Here is a 20208-nt window from a genome sequence, read left to right on the forward strand (position 1 = left end):
CTTTGGCTGATATGCCAGCTGCGTCTATTTCTTGAGATGAACAACCGAAAACAGTGGTACATACGTTGGTAACCTCTAGGCTGGATTACTGCAATGCGCTCTATGTGGGGCTGCATTTGTATGTAGTCCAGAAACTACAGTTGGTCCAGAATACGGCAGCCAGGTTGGTTTCTGGGTCATCTAGAAGAGACCAAATTACTCCTGTGTTGAAAGAACTACACTGGCTGCTGATACATTTTCGGGGGGAAAACAAGGTGCTGGTTATTACCTATAAAGCCCTAAACAGCTTAGGGCTTGGGTATTTAAGAGAACGTCTTGTATTAACCAATATTTCATTCCTTGTACCCCTAAATCCTAAAATAAACCTGGTTTTGTTTTTGAACTTCAGAATCTCTGTCAGTTCTTTCCAAGACCAAAGCTTTGCACAAATGTATTCTGAGGTGGGCTGCTCCATTCATGCTTGCTAGTTTCCCCACACAAGCCTCAAAAGTAGTCAGGGGTGTTTGCCAATTCCCCATGAGCAGTACCCTTAACATACAGGAGGATAATAAATTTTTGTAATAACATTGAAATTGTCCTGACAGACAAAATAACACAGATTTCTCACTGAACAGATTTCTCATTCATGCTTTTGGTTTTTGGTTGTTGTTTTTTTTACCATAGGGGAACACAATCCCCCTCTCGTGTACTTTTTGTTGTGCTCTGGAACAATGGTACTATACACCATTTTTACTTTAGATTTTTCAAAATCATGGTTGTGCTTGATCAAATTATTACAGAAAGTTTCACTCTCCATGCTCACTAACTAGGCCTCAAAGAAAGAAGATAGGCACTAGCGACGTCACAGCACAGGCATGGCAAAACAGGAACTTCAAGCCTTGATTACAACTGCATATGAGTAGATTTCAGCAAAAAAAAAAATACCAGGTGACTTGTAATCATTTCTGGTGAGAACTGAACAATATATACATACATACATATGAGACACCCACATTTTGGTATTCGTTTGTTAGAGTAACAAAAGAGTGCATCATCAGTAATGCACACAACCCACTCGTACACTTATAAAAACTGCCCCCCATTTCTCATGCTCTGAAGTTGAAAAGGTATAAAATATAGCTTTACATCACCACACACCGATATGTCCTCAAAAATCAGTTGATAATAAATGCAGGCTATTTTGAAAATGTCCAGACTGAGATACCTCTTGTATTTTGCACAACTCTATGGATTTAATAGAATTAGTATCCATTACTGAGGGCAGAATCAGTCCCTAATGGTTCCCTGTAATTAATTTCCCATGAGGAATATAATGGCTCTCCCACCCTCGCAAACAAACAAGGAACTGATTTGAGAGTAAAAGCACTTACATGAGTGGAAAAGACAAACACTGACATAGAGCAATAAAGGCACACAAGAGAATTCTGCATATATTGTTATAGCAAATTACTAGGTTGAAAAAGAACAGAAACAAAAACAAGAACTAGGCTAGATTTCTATGCCCATAGAGGTCAGCATTTCATAAGTAAGGAACACTTCTTTCCTTACAACCACGACCTGTCACCATATTCAGTGAGATCTGTGAGGAGGTCCTTCTCAAAGTTTCCTCCAGTAAATAAGAGATCATCTCTATCAGAAGACAGACCAGAGCCTTTTCTGATGTTCCCCTACCCAAAAACAAGTTGTGAAACATCATGCCTTCTGAGACCTGCCATAGCCTGAACCTGCATAATTTCAGGAGGCTTGTTAATCTTTCCCTTTGTAGGCTACCTTCCAGGATTTGTTGTAAATATAAATTGAAGATTTTAGTTTGTCACCTGTATACAGGAATAGGTTTGCTCATACAAAAATAAATTGTGGCTGGGTTAGGGTTAGGCTGGGGATGATGGGAGTTGCAGTTCAGCAACAGCTGAAGTGCCTGCAATAGAGTACTGGCTTTGCTTGCAGCAGTTGTTCCACTTGTGCAAACATGTACTAGATGCTTCATGTATGCTGCTTGTATTTCTTGGGGGGGGGGGTGGAAAGGAAAGCACACAATTGTGAATAATGATAATAAGGGCACTAATTTGACTCTGAGCAGCATATATAGTACTGATATTTTAGTTCAATCCTGAGAGCTACTACCCTACACTACATGTTGTTTTTGTTTTAGAATCTGTGTATTTGGAAAGTTTTTAGAAAACATACAAAATTATATTACATCAGGTATATTAGCAGAGGTGTCAGGAAAAGTATTTATAAAGTGTGAATGACAGGGTTAAAGTTTATTTCACTCCATGTACACATGTTGGGAAGCTGAAGCACAAATGGTTATTTTAGAGGAAGAAGAATATATTCATATTATTATAATTATATACTGTAAAAACAAGCACATTTAGTGTAGCAGCCATCTGGTTCCTGATACTTTTCCAAGGTACCTCTTGGGGCTGAACAGCCTGTCCAGCCCTGATGTACAATAATGTTTTGCATTCCACTCATTCTAACTGTGTTTGTGATCTGTAATCCTCCTCTTACAAATGCCCCTGAATGCACATTGAACAACTCTTAAACAATAATAGTAACATTTAGTGCTTACATACTACTTTTCAAAGCTGCCCTACACACATTACATAAAATATCAATACGTATTGAACTTTATATTAATAAATACATGTATATTACTTTTTGCTGTACATTGCTAATTGCCCTTACAGATTCTGTTGGTCAGATTTTTTTAAAAACAAGATTAATAGGAACATGTAATAATTTGTGGTGGTACACTTATGCAAACACATGCACATATGTTCTCACATTCATATACATGTGCCATGCACACACATGCATGTTTTCACACATACCACACTGTATGTACAAAATAAAAACCCAGATGGTGATGGGTAGGGGAGCCCCTTTGTCTTCTCTCTCCATACACAGAAGTGCACACATGCACCAACACAAAATTGATGGAGGGAATAAGGCAGAACAATCTTCCTCCTTCCAATTTTTGTAGGAGTTGACCTGCATGCTGACCCAAGGAAGTCCACACCAGTCTGGATCCTCACTCCATCCTGAGGTCCTGACCCTGACAGACTACCAGAGCCAGGAACTTCCTTGGAGGAGTTTTGAATCAAGACTCCTCCAGGGCCCTAGATTCCAGTGCCTCCAGGAGCAGAGAAGACCCTGAGGAAGGGCTGAGCTGCCTAGCTCATGCCTAGCTGCGCAGGACCTTTCTCCTGATATGTCTGGGTATGTGTGTGTGCATGTCTGTTGAGACCAGCTTGGGTGTCTCCTTGGGAGGAGGGCTGTTATAGGAGTTTAGGAAGGCGCAGGGCCCTTGCAAGACACAAAGGCCTTTGGTTGTTGCCAGCTCTTTGCTGGTTCATCAGCTCCCATTAGAACTTGTGCCTCCAGCCTACCTTGCTTATCCTGACCTAGATTTGGATTCACTTCTACTCACGCACAAACACACTTGTGAGAATCCACCCACATGCTTGAATGCTCTCTTCTTGTCAACCAATTCCTGTTGCAAACTCTCTCCCTGCCCCTTTACCTTTCCAGCAGCTAGGATGGTGGTGAGATATATGGAGAAATGCTGCCAAGCATCCCAAATTGAATTTAGTTGCTGCTTGGAATCAACAGCTTAGTGAGGAGCTAATTCCAATGCAACTTCCAACGTATCAGTGCTTACCTGGCAAGTGACACCTAGTTATCCATTGGGTAGGGCTGATGGGATCAATTTCTGGCAGTTTCTACCATGGGAGATTCTCTCCTGCCCTGCTTAATACTCCAAGTCTCAGCTATCCATATGTAGACTGACTGTCTTCAGCAGCAGGTTTAAGGATATAGCCTTAATAGTTTATACACCTGCACATGTAACGTCACAGCCTCCTTACAACAAAGCAAGACGACTGAGATTCTACATTCAGCCTTAGAAAAGGTGGTACAGGAAGTTAGATCACCAGGGCCCTAGATTCTAGCCCTATGGCAGCTCATGCTCACCAGAGTTAGCTTTTAGGCCAGAATACATCAAATTAACTGTGGTTAGAATTAAGCAAACCAAGTTTTGGATTAGCTCAAAACAAAGATTACGTTTCCTTGTATCTCTCTACATAGCTAATGTCAGAAGACAAGAAGACCAAGGTGATTGTGATTCAACTTGGTCTACACCCAAACCAAATGAAAATGATGGAACAAAGTTAGCCATGACGGCTCTTTTGTTGGTTTATAGAGTCTGGAAGGCTGGCAATGGACCTCTCTTGAACAGGCAGTGGTTTAACCACTTTGCAACAAGGTATTTATTGACATTGTTGTTCCTGCCAAATTATTCTAATATTCAGTAACAGTGATTTTCTGAGAAGGTTGTTTTACAAATATAGAACACCTGGAATATTTTGATTTTTTAAAAAACTATTGCCATTCTTTTTTGGGTTCTCAGAAGACAGACTGCTGGTTTTGCTTGTAGGTTATACCCTCTGGGCAATTGTGAGGTACCACATAACAACAGTATTTGCCTCCACCATCTTTGTAACCAGAAGCAGTGTTCCCTCTAAGGCGTGCACATGGACACAAGCTTTTTGATGTCCACTCTGCTCAGTTTTAGATCCTGCTCAGGTTTAATCAGGAAGGCCCCATTCTGAATGTACGTGTGCATATGCTGCCTTGATACTGCTGCTCAGAACAAAACTCATTACACACACATGGAAAAATTAGAGGGAACACTGACCAGGATGTATTGCTCACATTTCAGATTGGGTTGGAGGTTCATTTCAGACAAGCATATAGAACAAAATGTTTTGCAAGTACAAATGGGCATGGATGGACAAGGGACCCCTGGAATCCCATCACCACCTACTTTTTGATATTCAACCAGGACAGTGTGTTCTCAGTTTTTAGGGACATGATTAGCCTTGAGTGCTACTGCTTTTTCTTAAGACAGAGCTTCCTTCTTCTGCCCAAAAAGGATTATATAGTACTGTATTTGTTATATTTTGTTATGTAAATAATTGGTGGACTAATATATTCTGATTGTTTGAAACTTCCAAGAAAAACAACCCCTTCTGAAAACAGACAAGGATTAAAACAAACAAACAAAATTGCAAATTCAACAACTGACAGTGACTGGTAGGTTTGCATTTCTGTAAACTTCCGGTAGGTCTTTTATGCCTTTAACAAAAGCATAACAGGCAGACGTAGATCAGGTGTGGGCTCTTCCAGTGACACAATGAAGGAAAAACCTCACCTGTTGATTTCCCGCCCGTCATATAGCTTGAAGGCAGAAGAACCCCGCCACCAAGAAGAAAGTGGTCACCGTTGCAACCAGTTGGGCTTCTCCCCCTTGTCATTTCTAACTGGGCTTCCTTGGTTGATGGTCACTTCATTAAACGTTGACCACGCTTGCCGTCTGCCTGTCCCTCTCGCAGTCTCCTTCTGCACGTAAACATGCAGTTTTTCTCTGAGCCTGGCGTGTCTATCCTACACGCTCTTCGCCCGCGCTGGGTGTGGAGCTAGAGGCCACACCAGCGTGCGCGCGCGCCGCTACGAGCAAACAGCCAGACAGCGGCGCTGCGCCTCAGGTTTGCTTTGCGGAGGGAGCCGGCTGCAGATCACCTGCAGTGGTGGGGGAGCCGCCGAGGAGCTCCTTCTCTCCCCCCCCCGCTTGCCCCTGTTAATCACAGCGTACTCCACCCCCCCACCCCCATGCACTTGCACGAAAGAAATTGGGCTGAGCTACTAATCTGCTGCAGAGAGGAAGCCATCCGTTCGCGCAGAGCGGGGCTGGGGTTGCTCGCTCTGGGTCGCTCGCACTTTCTTTTCCCTAGAGCTCCAGCTTGGCGTGGGAGCATCTCGCTCAGCTGCAGACGCCGCCTCCGCCGCGGGGGTGCCTTCTTCGTTTTTTCCAGCTACTGCCGACGCACCACCAGCTAGCCCGAGCACCGGAGGCAGCAGCAGCAGCAGCGCCCAGGAGGCGAAAAAGAGCCATGGCTGAACTGGGCGAAGGCGAGGACGAGATACAGTTCCTGCGAACTGTAAGTCTCCCACTTGGCTGAGCTTTCCCTTGGCTTTTCCCCTCCTCCTGCTTCCTTCTCTCCTCACTGCGGAGTGGTGTGTGGTTAGCGAGCCGGGGTTGGGGGGCAGAGGTGAGGGGCAGACAGTTCCCGTGGCCGCGTGCGTGCCGCGCATTCGGAATGGGGCTGTGAGGGAGACCTTGCGCCTGGCGAGGGAGGGGAGCGAGTGGGGGACCTTGGGGCTGCGACAGAGACAGTGGTGGGGCGATATATCGTGTGGTGGTGGTGGGGGGGGGGGCAGGGCACGCGTACAGGCGCTTTGTGAAGCGAGCTTTACGTGACGGGCATCCCGAGTAACTGCCAAGCCCCCCTCCTCGTCTCCCTCGCCATCGAAATGAGGGAGGGGGCTGCGGCGAGAACCTGGTAAGGAGTTTCCTTTGGATCCTCCGCCCACTCCCGCTCCTGGGGCTATCAAATGGTTATCGGAACCAAAGCTGCTTCCAGGGTTGCAGCACTGTAAGAGCTGCGGGTGGTTTGCGGGATGAGAGGATGAGCCTGATCTTCTGTAGGCTTCTGCAATAAGGGACACCGCTTTGGCCAAAGGGGCACCCCCTGGCACTCTGCACTGCTGCCCTCTGGAATCACGCTTGCCGGGAGCATTGAGAAGCAGTGGAGGAGTAGGGGGTGCCCGTGGACTGGAGAAGCAGCTGCCACAGCCAGTAAGGTGTGGAAAGATGCCCACTGACTTTAAGTGTGGTCATGGGGGATGACGGCTCGGCTGGTAGGGCGCTTCACGGGGCGGGCGGGCGCTTCGTGGTCCCCCCATCCCCCGACCCTAACTCTGCGATGGAATGAATTCCAGTCAGCCAGGCACTTTGTGTGTGCACCTTGGTTGATTTTTCTTATTGGCATAACAAACCCTTTGTGAAACTCTTGCTAGCAGGTGACCGGGGACGCGCTAGCTAATATCATATGGATTCTCTCAGTGAACATCATTTCCCCCTGAAATTCTCCTCACTTCTCTTCCTCCCTCTGATGTGCTCTCTGTACTGCAGATATTCCACCAAGCAGCACTGCTCAGCCTAAAAGCTGCAACTGTGTATTTTCTATTCTGGCAGGAGCAAATACTGTACGAGGAAGAAAAAGTGGCGAGATTTGAGTTTTTGTTTCTGAAGGACGCTTGGTGATATGTTGGTGTCAGCAACTAGTTAAATATTAAACTGCTGAACCATTGCCTTAGTAAACTTGAGACTGCGGTTGCTGTGTTCATTCTGGAATACATCTCTAGATAATACCTGTTTTTATTAAGAGGTCCCAAGTTGTCTTTATGTATACAGTTCAAGCAGGTTTTACAAATGGATATATTTGCACATATGCCAATGTATAGTTTTGCAAATAATAAACTTCCCTGGATGCTTACAGATAGTGGAAATTGCATGATGAACATTGGCTTTTAAAAAAATCGAATGTAGTCTCTGTTGAAAACAGTGGTTTGTGGCAAGAGGGGGAGACTGCGTGAAAATGGAGAACCAATCTGGGCTGATGTTGGGTTTTATTTGCAATATTTCACAGTAATTGGAGTTGTTGGTTTGGATATAATTAACTTATTTTGCTATCTCTTCCATAAGGGGTATCTTACAGACCTATTTCATATACTGTACATAACATATTTTATTTAAACATCTGTTCTCGACTGGATGCGGTTGTTATGCAATGCTGACAGAGCAAAAATAGAACTAGAAACTTTTCCTTCCTAAATGTATCTGCTTTTGAGATGCTTACTGAGACAATGGTAATATATATTAAAAAAAAACAATTATTTATATAGGTGGGGCTTTACTACTGTTCTGAATGGCCCAAATATTCTGGAATGTTTTTGAAATGTTAGGCTTATTGCAGGTATAAATATTAAGTGAAGATCATGGAGATGGTGTTATCTGAATACTTAACAGGAGAAAAAATAGTAATGCGAGTGTCTCTGGACATATAAAGTAATGTTCAAGTGACAGCACTTGATAGCAAAAGCGCATTACGTAAAACCACTCTTCTAGTTATGTGTTGTGCTGGCAATAAAGATCTGGAAATCCCAGGCTGGGATTATCGTTTTTAAAACCCTCTGAATGTTTTCATTGGTAATGTTAATGACCTTGAAGGAGGCCAATATGAGCAGCAGGAAGATTTTTGATGTAGGATTATTCCACTCTGGGTAAAGGGTGAATCCACAAAGGAAAGGGCTCCTTGCTGTTTGGTTTTTCTTCCCTTTTTTTTAAATTTACCATTTCTGTGTGAGAGACATGCATCCAGTCTGACTAAACACACACAACATATTTGATCCACTATGATGATATAAGTTTGGTTTTTTTAATCGCTCTAAGCAAGACTGAAGGGGTATAAACGCATTTGCTTATGATCCTGTTGTAATCTTTTCAAACTTGATCCCACCCAATTCAGATGTGCTTCATAACTCGCAGAGTAATTATGGTTAATGATTTTAGTTTAAGTCCCACTTCACCTGTGGATTTGCTCTGGGGCTTTGGGCATCTCATCATCCTTTTTAAGCTGCACTTACCCTCTTTTAAAATATTGTACCTTGCAGGGTGGCAAAGAGAAATTGGAACAGTAACCCACTTTACATGCAAAATGTTACATATAATTGTTAATACATGATCTTGCAGGGTTCATTGTAATCTGTGCCCACATGAATAAAGACAAGCAACGTGTTTATTCTCTAGGGTTTATCCAGAAATATTTCACTTTATTGGATTCCCATGATATCAACATATACACTCTCAAATGTATATTCAGAGGTTCATTTAAAGCAGAAAAGTGTTTAAGTAATTTGTGTGTGTTAATCCATACAGAACTGAAGTGAGTAATGGTCTTTAGCTTACTTCTGTTGCTATAAGCTATTCATGTGACCTGAATCTGGTGTAGATCCAAGAATCATAAAGGCCTGAGGTTACTGTATACTACTAATAATTTACTTAGCTTTTGCATAATTCTCTAAATAGATTATCTAAGAATAGGTAGCATCCAGTCACTTTCTTTGCATCAAAAACCACATTAACCTGATGTCATAGCTATGGAAGAAGAATCTGGGTCTGTGGAATGAACCTTTTTGTGTTCAGACTATATATTTTCATTTATGCCTACAAAATGTTCAAAGGCTTTGAATATATCACACAAATAAAGTGCTATACCCTGCCTTCCAGTTGTTTGCAATTTTATTTACAAGCTGATTCTGTCTTATGGACCTTGCCTACTCTGATTCCCTCCTCCCCCACCATCCTGTTCCCTCCCACTCTGTTCATACAACACCCGTCTTCTCTAATTGCATACAAAAGTCAAAGCTCCAACTAGATCTGGGGTTCATGTTACATAACTGACTTTCATGACTGACTTGATTTCATATTTTTTGTAATTTTTTAAACATTAAACATTTCTTGATACGTTCATAAGAAAATAATCTTGTGCTGATGGGTGGATACTTTTATATTTAACATTGTTAGTCGATACATTCAGTAAATTGTACTATAGCAAAAGGATCAAAGCAGTTTAAAGATGCACTGGACCATACACAGCAAGTTTGTTCCTGTATAGTTGAAGATATGTTCTGTATTTTATCTATGATCCTAAACATGCTAATCTGTGAACTAATCCTATGAAGTTAAAAATTCAGTAATTGGATTTTCTCATAATAAAGTGCTTCTGATTTAAGGCATTGTGATTAAAATATTATTTTGTAAAACATTCTGAAATAGTTTGAAGCATAATTATTTGGATGAAGTTGTAAACATAGTTCTCTTGGATTATTTTGCTCTGTTGTCCCCCCCCCCCGGATTTCTGTTCAAAATTTATTTAGTCTTGTATTTTGAGCTTGGATGTCAGCCAGCCTAATGTCATGCTCATGGAAATATGCTTTTCTTGTGTGAGACGGAGGGGCAGTTTGAGTCTGTTCCTCCAATCCCCTCTGAAAATCTCTCAGTGCTAGGGGACTTTCAGGATATATTTTCAGGGGCAGTAGAGGGAAGGAAGAGTCAGCAAAAATTGCCCTTGTACAAGCAGAAGTACTTTTGCAAGTGTGACGTTAGGCTGGATGACTCGTGTGTTAGGTACATTTTGTGTGTTAGGTACATTTTGAGCAAGATTGCAGGAAGCCATGTTTTAATCAAACTAGCTGTTAGTGTTCATGTTTGTAAAAAGGCATTTGTCTGACTACTATATGTATTTGTGCATTTTTTTTAAAAAGAGGGGACTGTAATGGGGTATCATCACAGTGCTGCAATGCTTCATTTGTTTTAGAAACTTTACAGTCTGTTCTGGTTGCTACATCTCTTGATTGGTCTCTGTATCTTGGTGATCCTCTAATTGTATTGTGTGTGGTGCTTTTTTGGTGAGGGTTTTTATGCTGCTGTTGTATTTTTGTACTTTGGATACAGTATAAACTGCTCTGAATATTTTTTTCAGTAAACATTTGTAGCATGATTAGGTGGTTACTTATAATGCTAATCGGTTATGATGCCAATCAATCTAGATGATGTTGAAGCTTCTAAAACAAATGATATGGAATAATATTCTGTGGACTGTATCATAAGTTTCTCAATCAGAAATTCCTTCTTTTGCAGAAAGAGAGTTGCAATTAACACTAGGGATGTGCATGGAACCAGTTTGGATGCCCTTTATGGTCCTCCGAACTGATTTGAAAGTCGGGCTTCTTGGTCGTTTGGAAGGTGGGGGGCCAGTTTGGGGAAGGGGGCTCTTAGCCCCCTGCTGCATTTTCCCCGCTAGCGCTGTCCTGAAAAACAGTCCTATGGGGCAGCAGTGTACCTCCTTGTCCCAGTGAGTTGTGGACTGGAAGTGCCTGGTGCGCATGTTGTGTTTGCTAACACACAGGTTGTGGTGTGCGCATGCTCACCAGGCACTTATGGGTACTTCTGGTCCGTGACACACTGGGGCAGCTCGGAGGTATGCTAGGACCGTTAGGTATGCAGGACCATTTTTCAGGACAGCGCAGGCATGGGGTGGGGGGAGAGCAGCCTCCCCAGGCCATAAAATTATCCTCCCCCTCTTCGAACTGGCATTTGCTGATTCTATGCACATCACTATTTAACACAGTGCATTCTACTCGTGGGAAGACCCCACAAATAGAAAGTGCTGGGGGCATTCACTCCCCAGTCTCCATCACCATTTTTAGAAGGCAAGTAAGATCTTGGCTCTTTACCCAGGCTTTTAAATGAGTGTTTTGTTTGCTGCTACTTTGTATCTTATGGTTATATTGTACATGTTTTTAAACTTTTAATTAGATCTGTATTTTTATATTCCATTTTAATTTTTATTGTATAGTTCTTATGGTTTTATATTTTGTTAAATGTCAAGACCCCTTGATAAGTGCAAGTCTCCTTTTTTGTGGGTGGAAGGAGCTCCAGATGATGGATCAAAGGTTTGGATACAACTTTGTACTTGCTCTTTTTGGTTATGTATCTGTATTTTTACTGATGGTAGGTGGAGAAGGATGACTCTGAATAGAGCCTTTACAACTTCTGTAGATTTGTTTTCAGGTTTTAAACTGTAGGATTAGTTTCTAGCATACTTAGATAAATTATGTAACCTAATCTCTACTAAAAAAAACCCCACAAACAGCCAGTACTTTCTAACAGTAGTTTCATGTAATGGTTATTTTGCTCACCATTTTGTAAAGTATAATGATTAGCAATATATTTTCCCTATTGATATGAGCTAGTGAAGTTCCTTTACAGTTAAAAAGCTCCCTGTGGCCTAATCCCAATACTACTTATTCTCCTAAATGTAACCTTCTGGAAAATACTATACAAATCTTTGGAAAGATCCTCAAGCTGACAATATAATGTGCTTTTTACTGTGACATTGTTGAAGGGATTACCTTTGGTTTATCTGATGATCCCCCTAGTGCATCAGTCCTCGAAAAAGCTAGCTGTGCATGCTTCCTGAAGTGCATTCTGAATTTTGGTTTTCAGATCTGATCTGATTTTTAACTAATTTTAAAATGAGTTTTTAAGCTGTTTTGTACTGTACTTTATGTAGTCTTTGTCTTATGATTTCCATGTGTTATGGGTTTTTATTGTATGTTTTTCAATACTTGTTGTGAGCCACTCAGAGAACAATTTGTTATGGGGCAGCTAGCAAAGTTTATTACTATTATTATTACCTTCACCAGATATACCAGAAAGTCTTGGTAAATTAAAATGTCTTTGCTTAGCACTGAAAAGACATCAAACTTAGAACCAGGTGAATTTCTCTGTGGGTGGCATTTCATATACAGAATGCCATAACTGAAAAGGCTGTGTTTCTGGTCACATGGGTTTGTGATAAAATGATGGAAGAATTGGCTTGCATTTTTCTTTCTTCCTTTAAAAAAAACCACAAGTCTCATAGTTGCATTTGCTTCTAGAAATAAAATCAAGATTATTACGGAACTGTACATAATGTAGTTAAATAAATTTAAGCCTTATCCATACTGGGCTATATCATTAGTATGGTGGATACAAAAAATGGCAAATACTTGTAACGTGTGCAGGAGCTTTGGGTAAGTATGTGAATGGGGGGGAAAGTGTGTGTGTGAAGTGGTACCCAAGCAAAATCGACTGTTGCAGGTGGTAATAGTAGTAATAATAGTAAAAATTTAGTGTTTAAACTGTATATCCTGCATTATCTTGATGATTTTTACACTAACCTATTTGTTACCCTATTATCCCCATGTTGTGGATGGGGCTGGTTGGTGCTGCCCTGAGCAGTAGTGCACTGAAGGGAGTCGGGCATAACTATTTTAAATTAATAAATAATGGCTTGTCTAAAACAGTTGTGGCTGAGGTAAGATTTGAACTGGGAACTAGGATTGCCATCTTTTGTACTGACTCTGCTCCTACATCTTTAAAAGCAGACTGACTACCAATATGTAACAGGCGAGAAATTTCCTGGTATGGAGAAAAGCAGAAGAAGGAACTTCACCACTTAATTTCTATATTGTAATAGGTGAGATCCCTTTAGCTTGATTTGGAATTGGCTCAGTATGACCTCTTTTGGTAGATAGTTTGGAAAATATTCATCTGTTCTCAAAAGTTCCATCACACTTGTAATGTTGCTGAATGATGTGGAAATAAATAATAATAATAATAATATAATTCAATTTCTATACTGCCCTTCCAAAATGGCTCAGGGCGGTTTACACAGAGAAATAACAAACAAATAAGATGGATCCCTGTCCCCAAAGGGCTCACATTCTAAAAATAAACATAAGATCCAACACCAGCAACAGTCACTGGAGGCACTGTGCTGGGGTTGGATAGGGCCAGTTACTCTCCCCCTGCTCAATAAAGAGAATCACCATGGTAAAAGGTGCCTCTTTGCCCAGTTAGCAGGGGCTAACTAAATAAAGATGGAGTTAGGCAAGCCTATTGCCCTATGGTGATGGGAGGGAATAGGGTCTAAAGTAGGTTATTTCAGGAGGCTTTCTAGTTGGAGCCTTTATATGTTTTCTGGTGTTTTTGTAGGTGTATTTTAATAAACATATTACTGGCTTGTTTTACATTTTGTAAGCTGCCTTTAAGTTTATACAGAAACGCAGGATATAATTTTTGATACTTTGAAAGTAATTAGTCACAAAGGCTGGGCATCAGTGCAGCACAGTGTTTGTTCATCATCATCAGTTTTATTACGGCTATTGGCCCGCAGACACAGTGTTGGTTGTAAACTATATGTTTGCTTCATGTAGTTTGACAGTGATCAGTGGGAATTCCCTTCTAAGTAATGGGTTAACATTAATTGTACATGTTTCTACAAAGCAGTTGGTTTTAAGTACCTGTTCTAAACTTTGACTGTATACGTGCAGAATCTTATTTAACATTCCAAGTTGCGGAAGAACTCCTCAGGTTGGAAGGCAGGAATGTCAGTATTATACAGGTATAATACTATATACCTGATGAACTGGAAACATTTGTATGCCAAACCATTATGAACACCAGTGCTGCTGTTATTTGTGCGCCGAGCTAATATTAAAGGTACTGATCAGGACCAGATAAAAGTGGCAGCCCTACGTTTAACCTTTTCCTTATTTTTCTTTTGCCACCATATTTGGTATGTACGTGGTGTAATAATGTAATGTAGGTGGGACTATATCCAGGTGACCACATGCTAGCCTGGCAGAAATATATTTTGGTCGTGCCTTCCCTTTTGAGAGAGATCAATGTATGTGGTAGAAGGCAAACATTTTAATGCTCCAAAATAACACTCATGTGCATTACCAATCCTTAGTTTGTGGTTCATATGTTTATGCCTAATTTATTTATGTATGCAGTACACTAACAGCAGTCTGTATACTATTACTATACTGTAGCAAATACTAAAAATTTCTATATGACTGAATAATGTGTAATTATAGATAAAATACAGATTTCAAGATCTGCAATATCTAACATGTCAGTTGTAAGTAGTTATAATGTTTTGGTGGAAGCAATTTTATAAATTTTATAAACTGTATCTCTGATGGTGAGAGGACCATTTCAGAGATAGTACACACAGAGGCGTATCTAGTGAAAATAGCGCCTAGGGCAAGCACTGAAATTGTGCCCCCTGTCCAAACATCTGACACCCATCTTTCAGATTTCACCATAATATCAGCTGAAAAATACAAGTCAAGCTCGTTAATCTTTCAATATTTCAAAAACGATTTAGCAGTGGACGTAGCCAGACCAAAAAATGCTGGAAAACTACAAATTTCAGTATGCTGGGGCTCATGAAATACCCAAATACTATGTGGAGGTGTACTTGGAAAACTAAAAAGAAGTGCCTGTCTAATTCTCTACTATGCATTGTAGCATCACTACTTCATAAGTTTTAAAAATAAATGGAGAATTTGACTTTTCCCAGATACTCTGAAAATAATTAAAGGATATGCAGAGTAAACTGTGTCACTGCTTGGAATATATTCTAGTATTTCAGAAAGACAGTTAAAATGAGAGAAAGAGAGCAAGAAACTCCCAGTGGGCCTTAATACTAAGGATTTCACACTGATTAAAAGACAAACTCACCATTAATAGCCATATTATTAAGACATCACATTTAACTCATTTATAACAAGAAGCAAAGTAAGAGCAAATGAATACAATTCTAGCTCATAAGCTTCAGCTCAGTATTCACAAGCCCTGATTCTCTGTACATAGTGCCAAACTAAATATGTGTACAGTGACTATCTATCTATCTATATAACCTGTAGTCCCTTTGGGGGGCTTCCTAAAGGCCGTGTGTGGGGGGCTGCAAAGGTTCCCCCTCCCCCCGCTGGCCTCTAGGGCCTCTCAGGGACCATTTGAGCATGTGTGGTGGCCATTTTTAATTTTTTTTTTTAAAAAATGGCCACTGAAAACAATGGCCACCACACATGCTCAAATGGCCTCTGCTAGGCCTGGCATGGCCTAGGGCCTCAGAGGCCATTTGAGCATGCGCGGTGGCCATTTTGTTTTCAGCGGCCATTTAAAAATGGCGCCCCCTTTAAGTGGTGCCCGGGGCATGTGCCCTGCCTGCCCCACCCTAGATACACCCCTGAGTACACAAACTGTGGAACTCCTTCCCAGACATGTGCACATTGTGACTACTTCACTAGCTTTTAAGAACTAGGTCAGGAAGTTTGTCCAGTTCTTTTTTAGCTTTAATGGCTCATGTTTGAAATCCCATACTCTAAATAGTTTAAGTGCAGGTGTATTGCTAAAGTATTGTGGAAAACTGTTAAGTCAATTCAAATACCTAAATCTTGAAACAAAATCTTTGTTGTTGAATAGGACCTAAAATTGGTGAAGTCCCTAAGGACAAATGCACTAATAAAAATTCTGACAGATTTGAGTTTCCATTAGGAAAGAAAGGTGGGCCGCACTTAAGAAAATAAAACAAACTTAAACCAAACATTGTATTATGACAAGACATAGGTTAAAATATACCTTCATAAAAGTGGTCTCTTTATTTTTAAGCTATATTCCTGCTTGCTTATTAATAATAACAAAAAAAACCCTCAAGGTGCTTAACAAAACGGATAAAACAATTTAAAAGTAAAACATCTACATATAAAATTGAAGACAGCATGTGTTGCTGGAATGCTTTGTCATAGTGCCAGCAGTGATTTTAGATAACTATTGTGAACTATTTCCAAAGCTCTGCAATCAAAATGGCTTCATATTTCCATTCCATATATAGAAACTCTGATCATTGTAAAAGCATACCAGCTTGTCCAAGAAGAGATTGCAAGGCAGACTCAGTATAAATTGTGTGGCATCTATATGTGTGGTTGAAAAGATCCTCCCATGTATAACCAGTTCAGTTCTAGAAGGATTTTAGAATAACTCTTGGTCTAGGGCCAAGGGTTTACCATTACCATTTATGCAAGGAGGATTATTTTGCTACCAAATTAGCCCCAAAGGCTCTTTCTGGCAGAACTTCTCAAACTTATTGAACAGCTTTCTCTGATTTGTACATAGAATAGTAGAGCAATATTATCCACTTACAACAGACTTTGACACATTTTCTTTGGATCTAGGATCCAGACAGTCCAGTTCAGCAAACTTTCACTTGGTTTGTTGGAATCTCATGATGCATTTGGGTGGGGGGAGATTCAAGGGGAAGAAAAAACACTCAGGAGAAATTACTTGGAGAACTATATTATCTTTTGCTATGTAAAGTGTTGAGAATTTTGTTCTATTTGAAAAGCAGTGTGTGTGTATACAATAATTCATCATTCCTAAAAAGTGGATTTCAACAGAAACAGTTGGCAGCAATTCAAGATTGACGTGCTTTCATGTGTACTGCTTCTGTTAATTTTTCTTAGCTCTTGGGAAATAGGAAAAATGAGCAGATATTAGACTAGAAAAGATTTGGAACATTTCACTACATATGTTCATAAAGGTAAACAGTAAGTAGACCTTCAATAGAAATTTTGAGTGACAATTGATGCCTGTTCAGTAAATGGGCAATGGGTTAGGAAATGAAAAGGGTGAGATGTTAGTTCTTAGTAACATGCCAATTGCAAGATGTGGTTTGTGGGAACAGCAATACAGTACTCCATTTTGCTACTTGCTACTCGACAGCATGTATTCTGTGCAAGTAAAATGCTAACTTTTTACCCTAAGGATTAAACTAATTCCCCTTCTTTCTGCTAAATTCTTAGTTGTACTTCAACTTAGCAAAAATTAACTGATGAGTTTGGTTTCTAGTAGTGTTAACTTGTGTGAATTCTCTAAATGTGTTTGGCTCTCCAGTTGTTGTAGAAAGTTGTATATTATTAATCATGTTCAAGCCCTGTCTGTGACTTTGAATGCTTTTTACCAACTGAAAACATGATGATTGGCAAGCCTTGGTAAGGTTCAATTTAAACAACTGCTTTGTGCTGTACATGGGGCTGCCTATGAACTTGTTCAGATGACTGGTACAGAACAGTGTTTTAAAATTTATCTGCTGTCTTGCAGTGACACTGCTGGGCCCTTGTGCAAGTGTATTTTAAAATTTTTGTAACTTTCAGATATCACTTTGTAAGCTGCCTTGCTGACTAGTGGGAAGGCCAGAACCTTTATTTTTTAGAGAAGAATTTAAATGCAATTGCTGAACTTGGTGGTTATGGTGGGGTGTGTGTATGTGGGTTTGTTTGTTTGTTTGTTTTTGCACTTCATGGACACTGATTTTGGAGGGAGTTGTAAACACAGGGCCGTTACATATTATGTTAAATGGGTAGTTTGGCCCTATGTTCTTGGTGGTTGTATAGTTAAGTAGTGTTGTTTGGGGGTGGGATTGGAATTGAACACACAGGAAGAGGGCATTTAATCCTTACATGGTTCTGTTGAAAATGGCCACCTTGTAGCTGCTGTTGTCTTGAGCAGAGAAGTCCCCACTGGCACCCATGGGAGTGTCCCTCCTGAAGTTAATAGCTTGGTATCCATTTTGTCTGGACTGTGATGCAAGGGCTTGAATAATCCCTCTGTATATGCTGTAGCTGTAATTCTGATTGGTCCCCTTTGCAGTTGCTATTGAAGTTACACACTCGCACACATGAGAAATAGGCAATGCCAAAAATTCTTGTAAGTAAGCCTCTGAGGAAATGACTAATATTCTTTCCTGCAAGTCAGGAATATGGTCTGATTTATTCTTGCAATAATTATTGGATGCATAATAGTTATGTGGACAGCTCCTATGAGGGTGGGAGCTCGTTGTGTTTGTAGGATTTATAGTGCAATCCTATGCATATTTACTTGGAAGTAAGTTCAACTAAGTAAATAGGGGCTTACTGATAAGAAAGTGTGCACTACATGTACTTCTTTGGGAATAAGTCTTCTGAGTAAGTGTGCATAGGATTGGGTTGTTAGACATACACAGATGGGTCCTTGCTACTGAACTGAATATACATAGAGAGAGTGTCTGTTGGTTTACTCATGGCTGGCTTACTTGCTGGTTGGCTTACAAGGAAGCTTGGGTCTATGCCAGTGGTTCCCAATCTGGGGGCCTCCAAATGTTGCTGAATGAACTACAGCTCCCATCAGCCCCAGCTACAATTTATTGTGGTTGGGGATGATGGGAGCTGTAGTTCAGCAACATCTGGATGCTCCCAGTTTGAGGGAAACAGGTCTATGCTAAACAGTAGGACGAGTGTTCAGACCAGGCAAGTAAAATGAAAGTGTGACCTTAACATACTGATGTATTATTTTACTTGCATACCTCTTAAAGATTGAACAATTTGTTTCAACCTGGCATAGCATAGTTTGTTCAATTTCTACACTGCCTTTCAAAAATGGCTCAGGTGATATTAATCCCAAGTAGTAAGACTGTTAGTGTTTCTTCTGTTACAGTGGCATAGCAAGGTTGAAGGCAGCCCGAGTGCAAACTCGGGAGCATCTTGCTGCCCTTTGTGTTCCACTTTGCTCCCTCTGCTGCCCCTTTGCTAGCCGCTTTGCCCTTCCGGTGATGGCAGAGGCATGTCCGCATTCGATCCCATTCAGTCCCCATGCTCTAGCTGGGTCAGCAGCTGGGCTTGGGGAGTAGCAGCGGGTGGCAGCAGTGCTGTGCGCTGTGCTGGGTAGCACCACCACAAGTTGGCCAGCGGGGGTGGGGAGAGGTGAGCAAGGTGGCTCTGGGAGGCGAGGCAGGGCAGTGTAGATTCTTCAGACCTGTCTGCCCCATTGAAGCTCCACCCCTGTTCTGTTATCCATGTTAAAAATGGACAATTGGTTTTTATCAGCACATCCAGAGTAACATAACAGCTCATGTTGAGCAAGTGTTTATCAAACTGCTTTAAGTTAGATGGTATTTTAGCATGTACACTACCTTCTAGGGACCTGCCCCCATGGGTACTCTCTTCTGCGGGTGAGCACACAGAAATCCTTGCACACACTTGTATGGTATGTGTGCATTGCCTGATGCTGTATGCAAGGACTAGAGAATAGAACAGGAAATCGGTGTCCCACTCCTAAAATTATTCACATGGAAATCTAAGAATAAGCAGTCAATCTTTGACAGCTCCCTTCTTCCCATATCACATTGGATAAAGGTCAGTGGGGGTCCAACCACATTGCAAAAATCCAATATAGATTTGTGAGGATTCTGTGTCAGGAGGCACTTGATCCATAAAAATTTGGGCTGGAAGGGAAAGAAATATTATGTGCTTTAGTTCCCTGGAACCACCCCTCCTCAAAGAACTTTACCCCCTAATGAGGGCCTGCCTTACAGTTTCCACAACACAAATAGAATACTGGAACTACTAGTGAGAATAATTAAGCATTTTAAAGCTTATTCTCGGCACAAGCGTAAAATGTTGATGACACTGAAGCAGGTAGTAATTAAAGGAATGGAAGAGGACATGAGAACCAGCATAAGTATAGCATTAATTTGTGCCTTTCTATAATAAGCCATTGTTTACAGGCAAATAATTGACTTCTTTCAGGTCAGTCTATTGTTCTTTAATTATCTACTTCCATTTTCATCCAAGTGGTTGTTAAAGTTTCAGTCAAACACGCACACCAGCCATTGCTCAACTAACAAGTTTTAAATGGTATAATTTTTTTTTAAAAGGCCATTGTTTTGGTCAAGAATTAATTCATAATTTATGGTAGTTCAGATTTAAAGAAAAACAAATACAAAAGCCCTTGCTTTTTTCATGAAGAAAAAATTATATTTCTGCAGATTAAGAACTAAAGCACAGCCCTACACTTATTTACTGATATGT

At 40.8% G+C, this 20208-nt stretch overlaps 1 protein-coding gene across 14 annotated transcripts in view; it reads left to right on the plus strand.

Annotated features, from left to right (window-relative positions):
* Positions 1-5670: 5670 nt before the first annotated feature.
* RYR2 (ryanodine receptor 2) overlaps positions 5671-20208 on the plus strand; it is a 625908-nt gene continuing 611370 nt past the window's right edge. For 9 of the 14 annotated variants that reach the window (XM_053300194.1, XM_053300204.1, XM_053300211.1 and 6 more), the window contains exon 1: positions 5673-6005. In XM_053300194.1, the coding sequence (XP_053156169.1) occupies positions 5958-6005 (48 nt within the window). In that variant the 5' untranslated portion in view covers positions 5673-5957. Of the gene's footprint in view, positions 6006-20208 lie in introns of all 14 variants that reach the window. The other 5 variants (XM_053300252.1, XM_053300282.1, XM_053300290.1 and 2 more) reach the window with 2 other exon arrangements.

This window comes from Hemicordylus capensis, chromosome 1 (assembly GCF_027244095.1).
Source record: "Hemicordylus capensis ecotype Gifberg chromosome 1, rHemCap1.1.pri, whole genome shotgun sequence".
NCBI lineage: Eukaryota > Metazoa > Chordata > Lepidosauria > Squamata > Cordylidae > Hemicordylus > Hemicordylus capensis.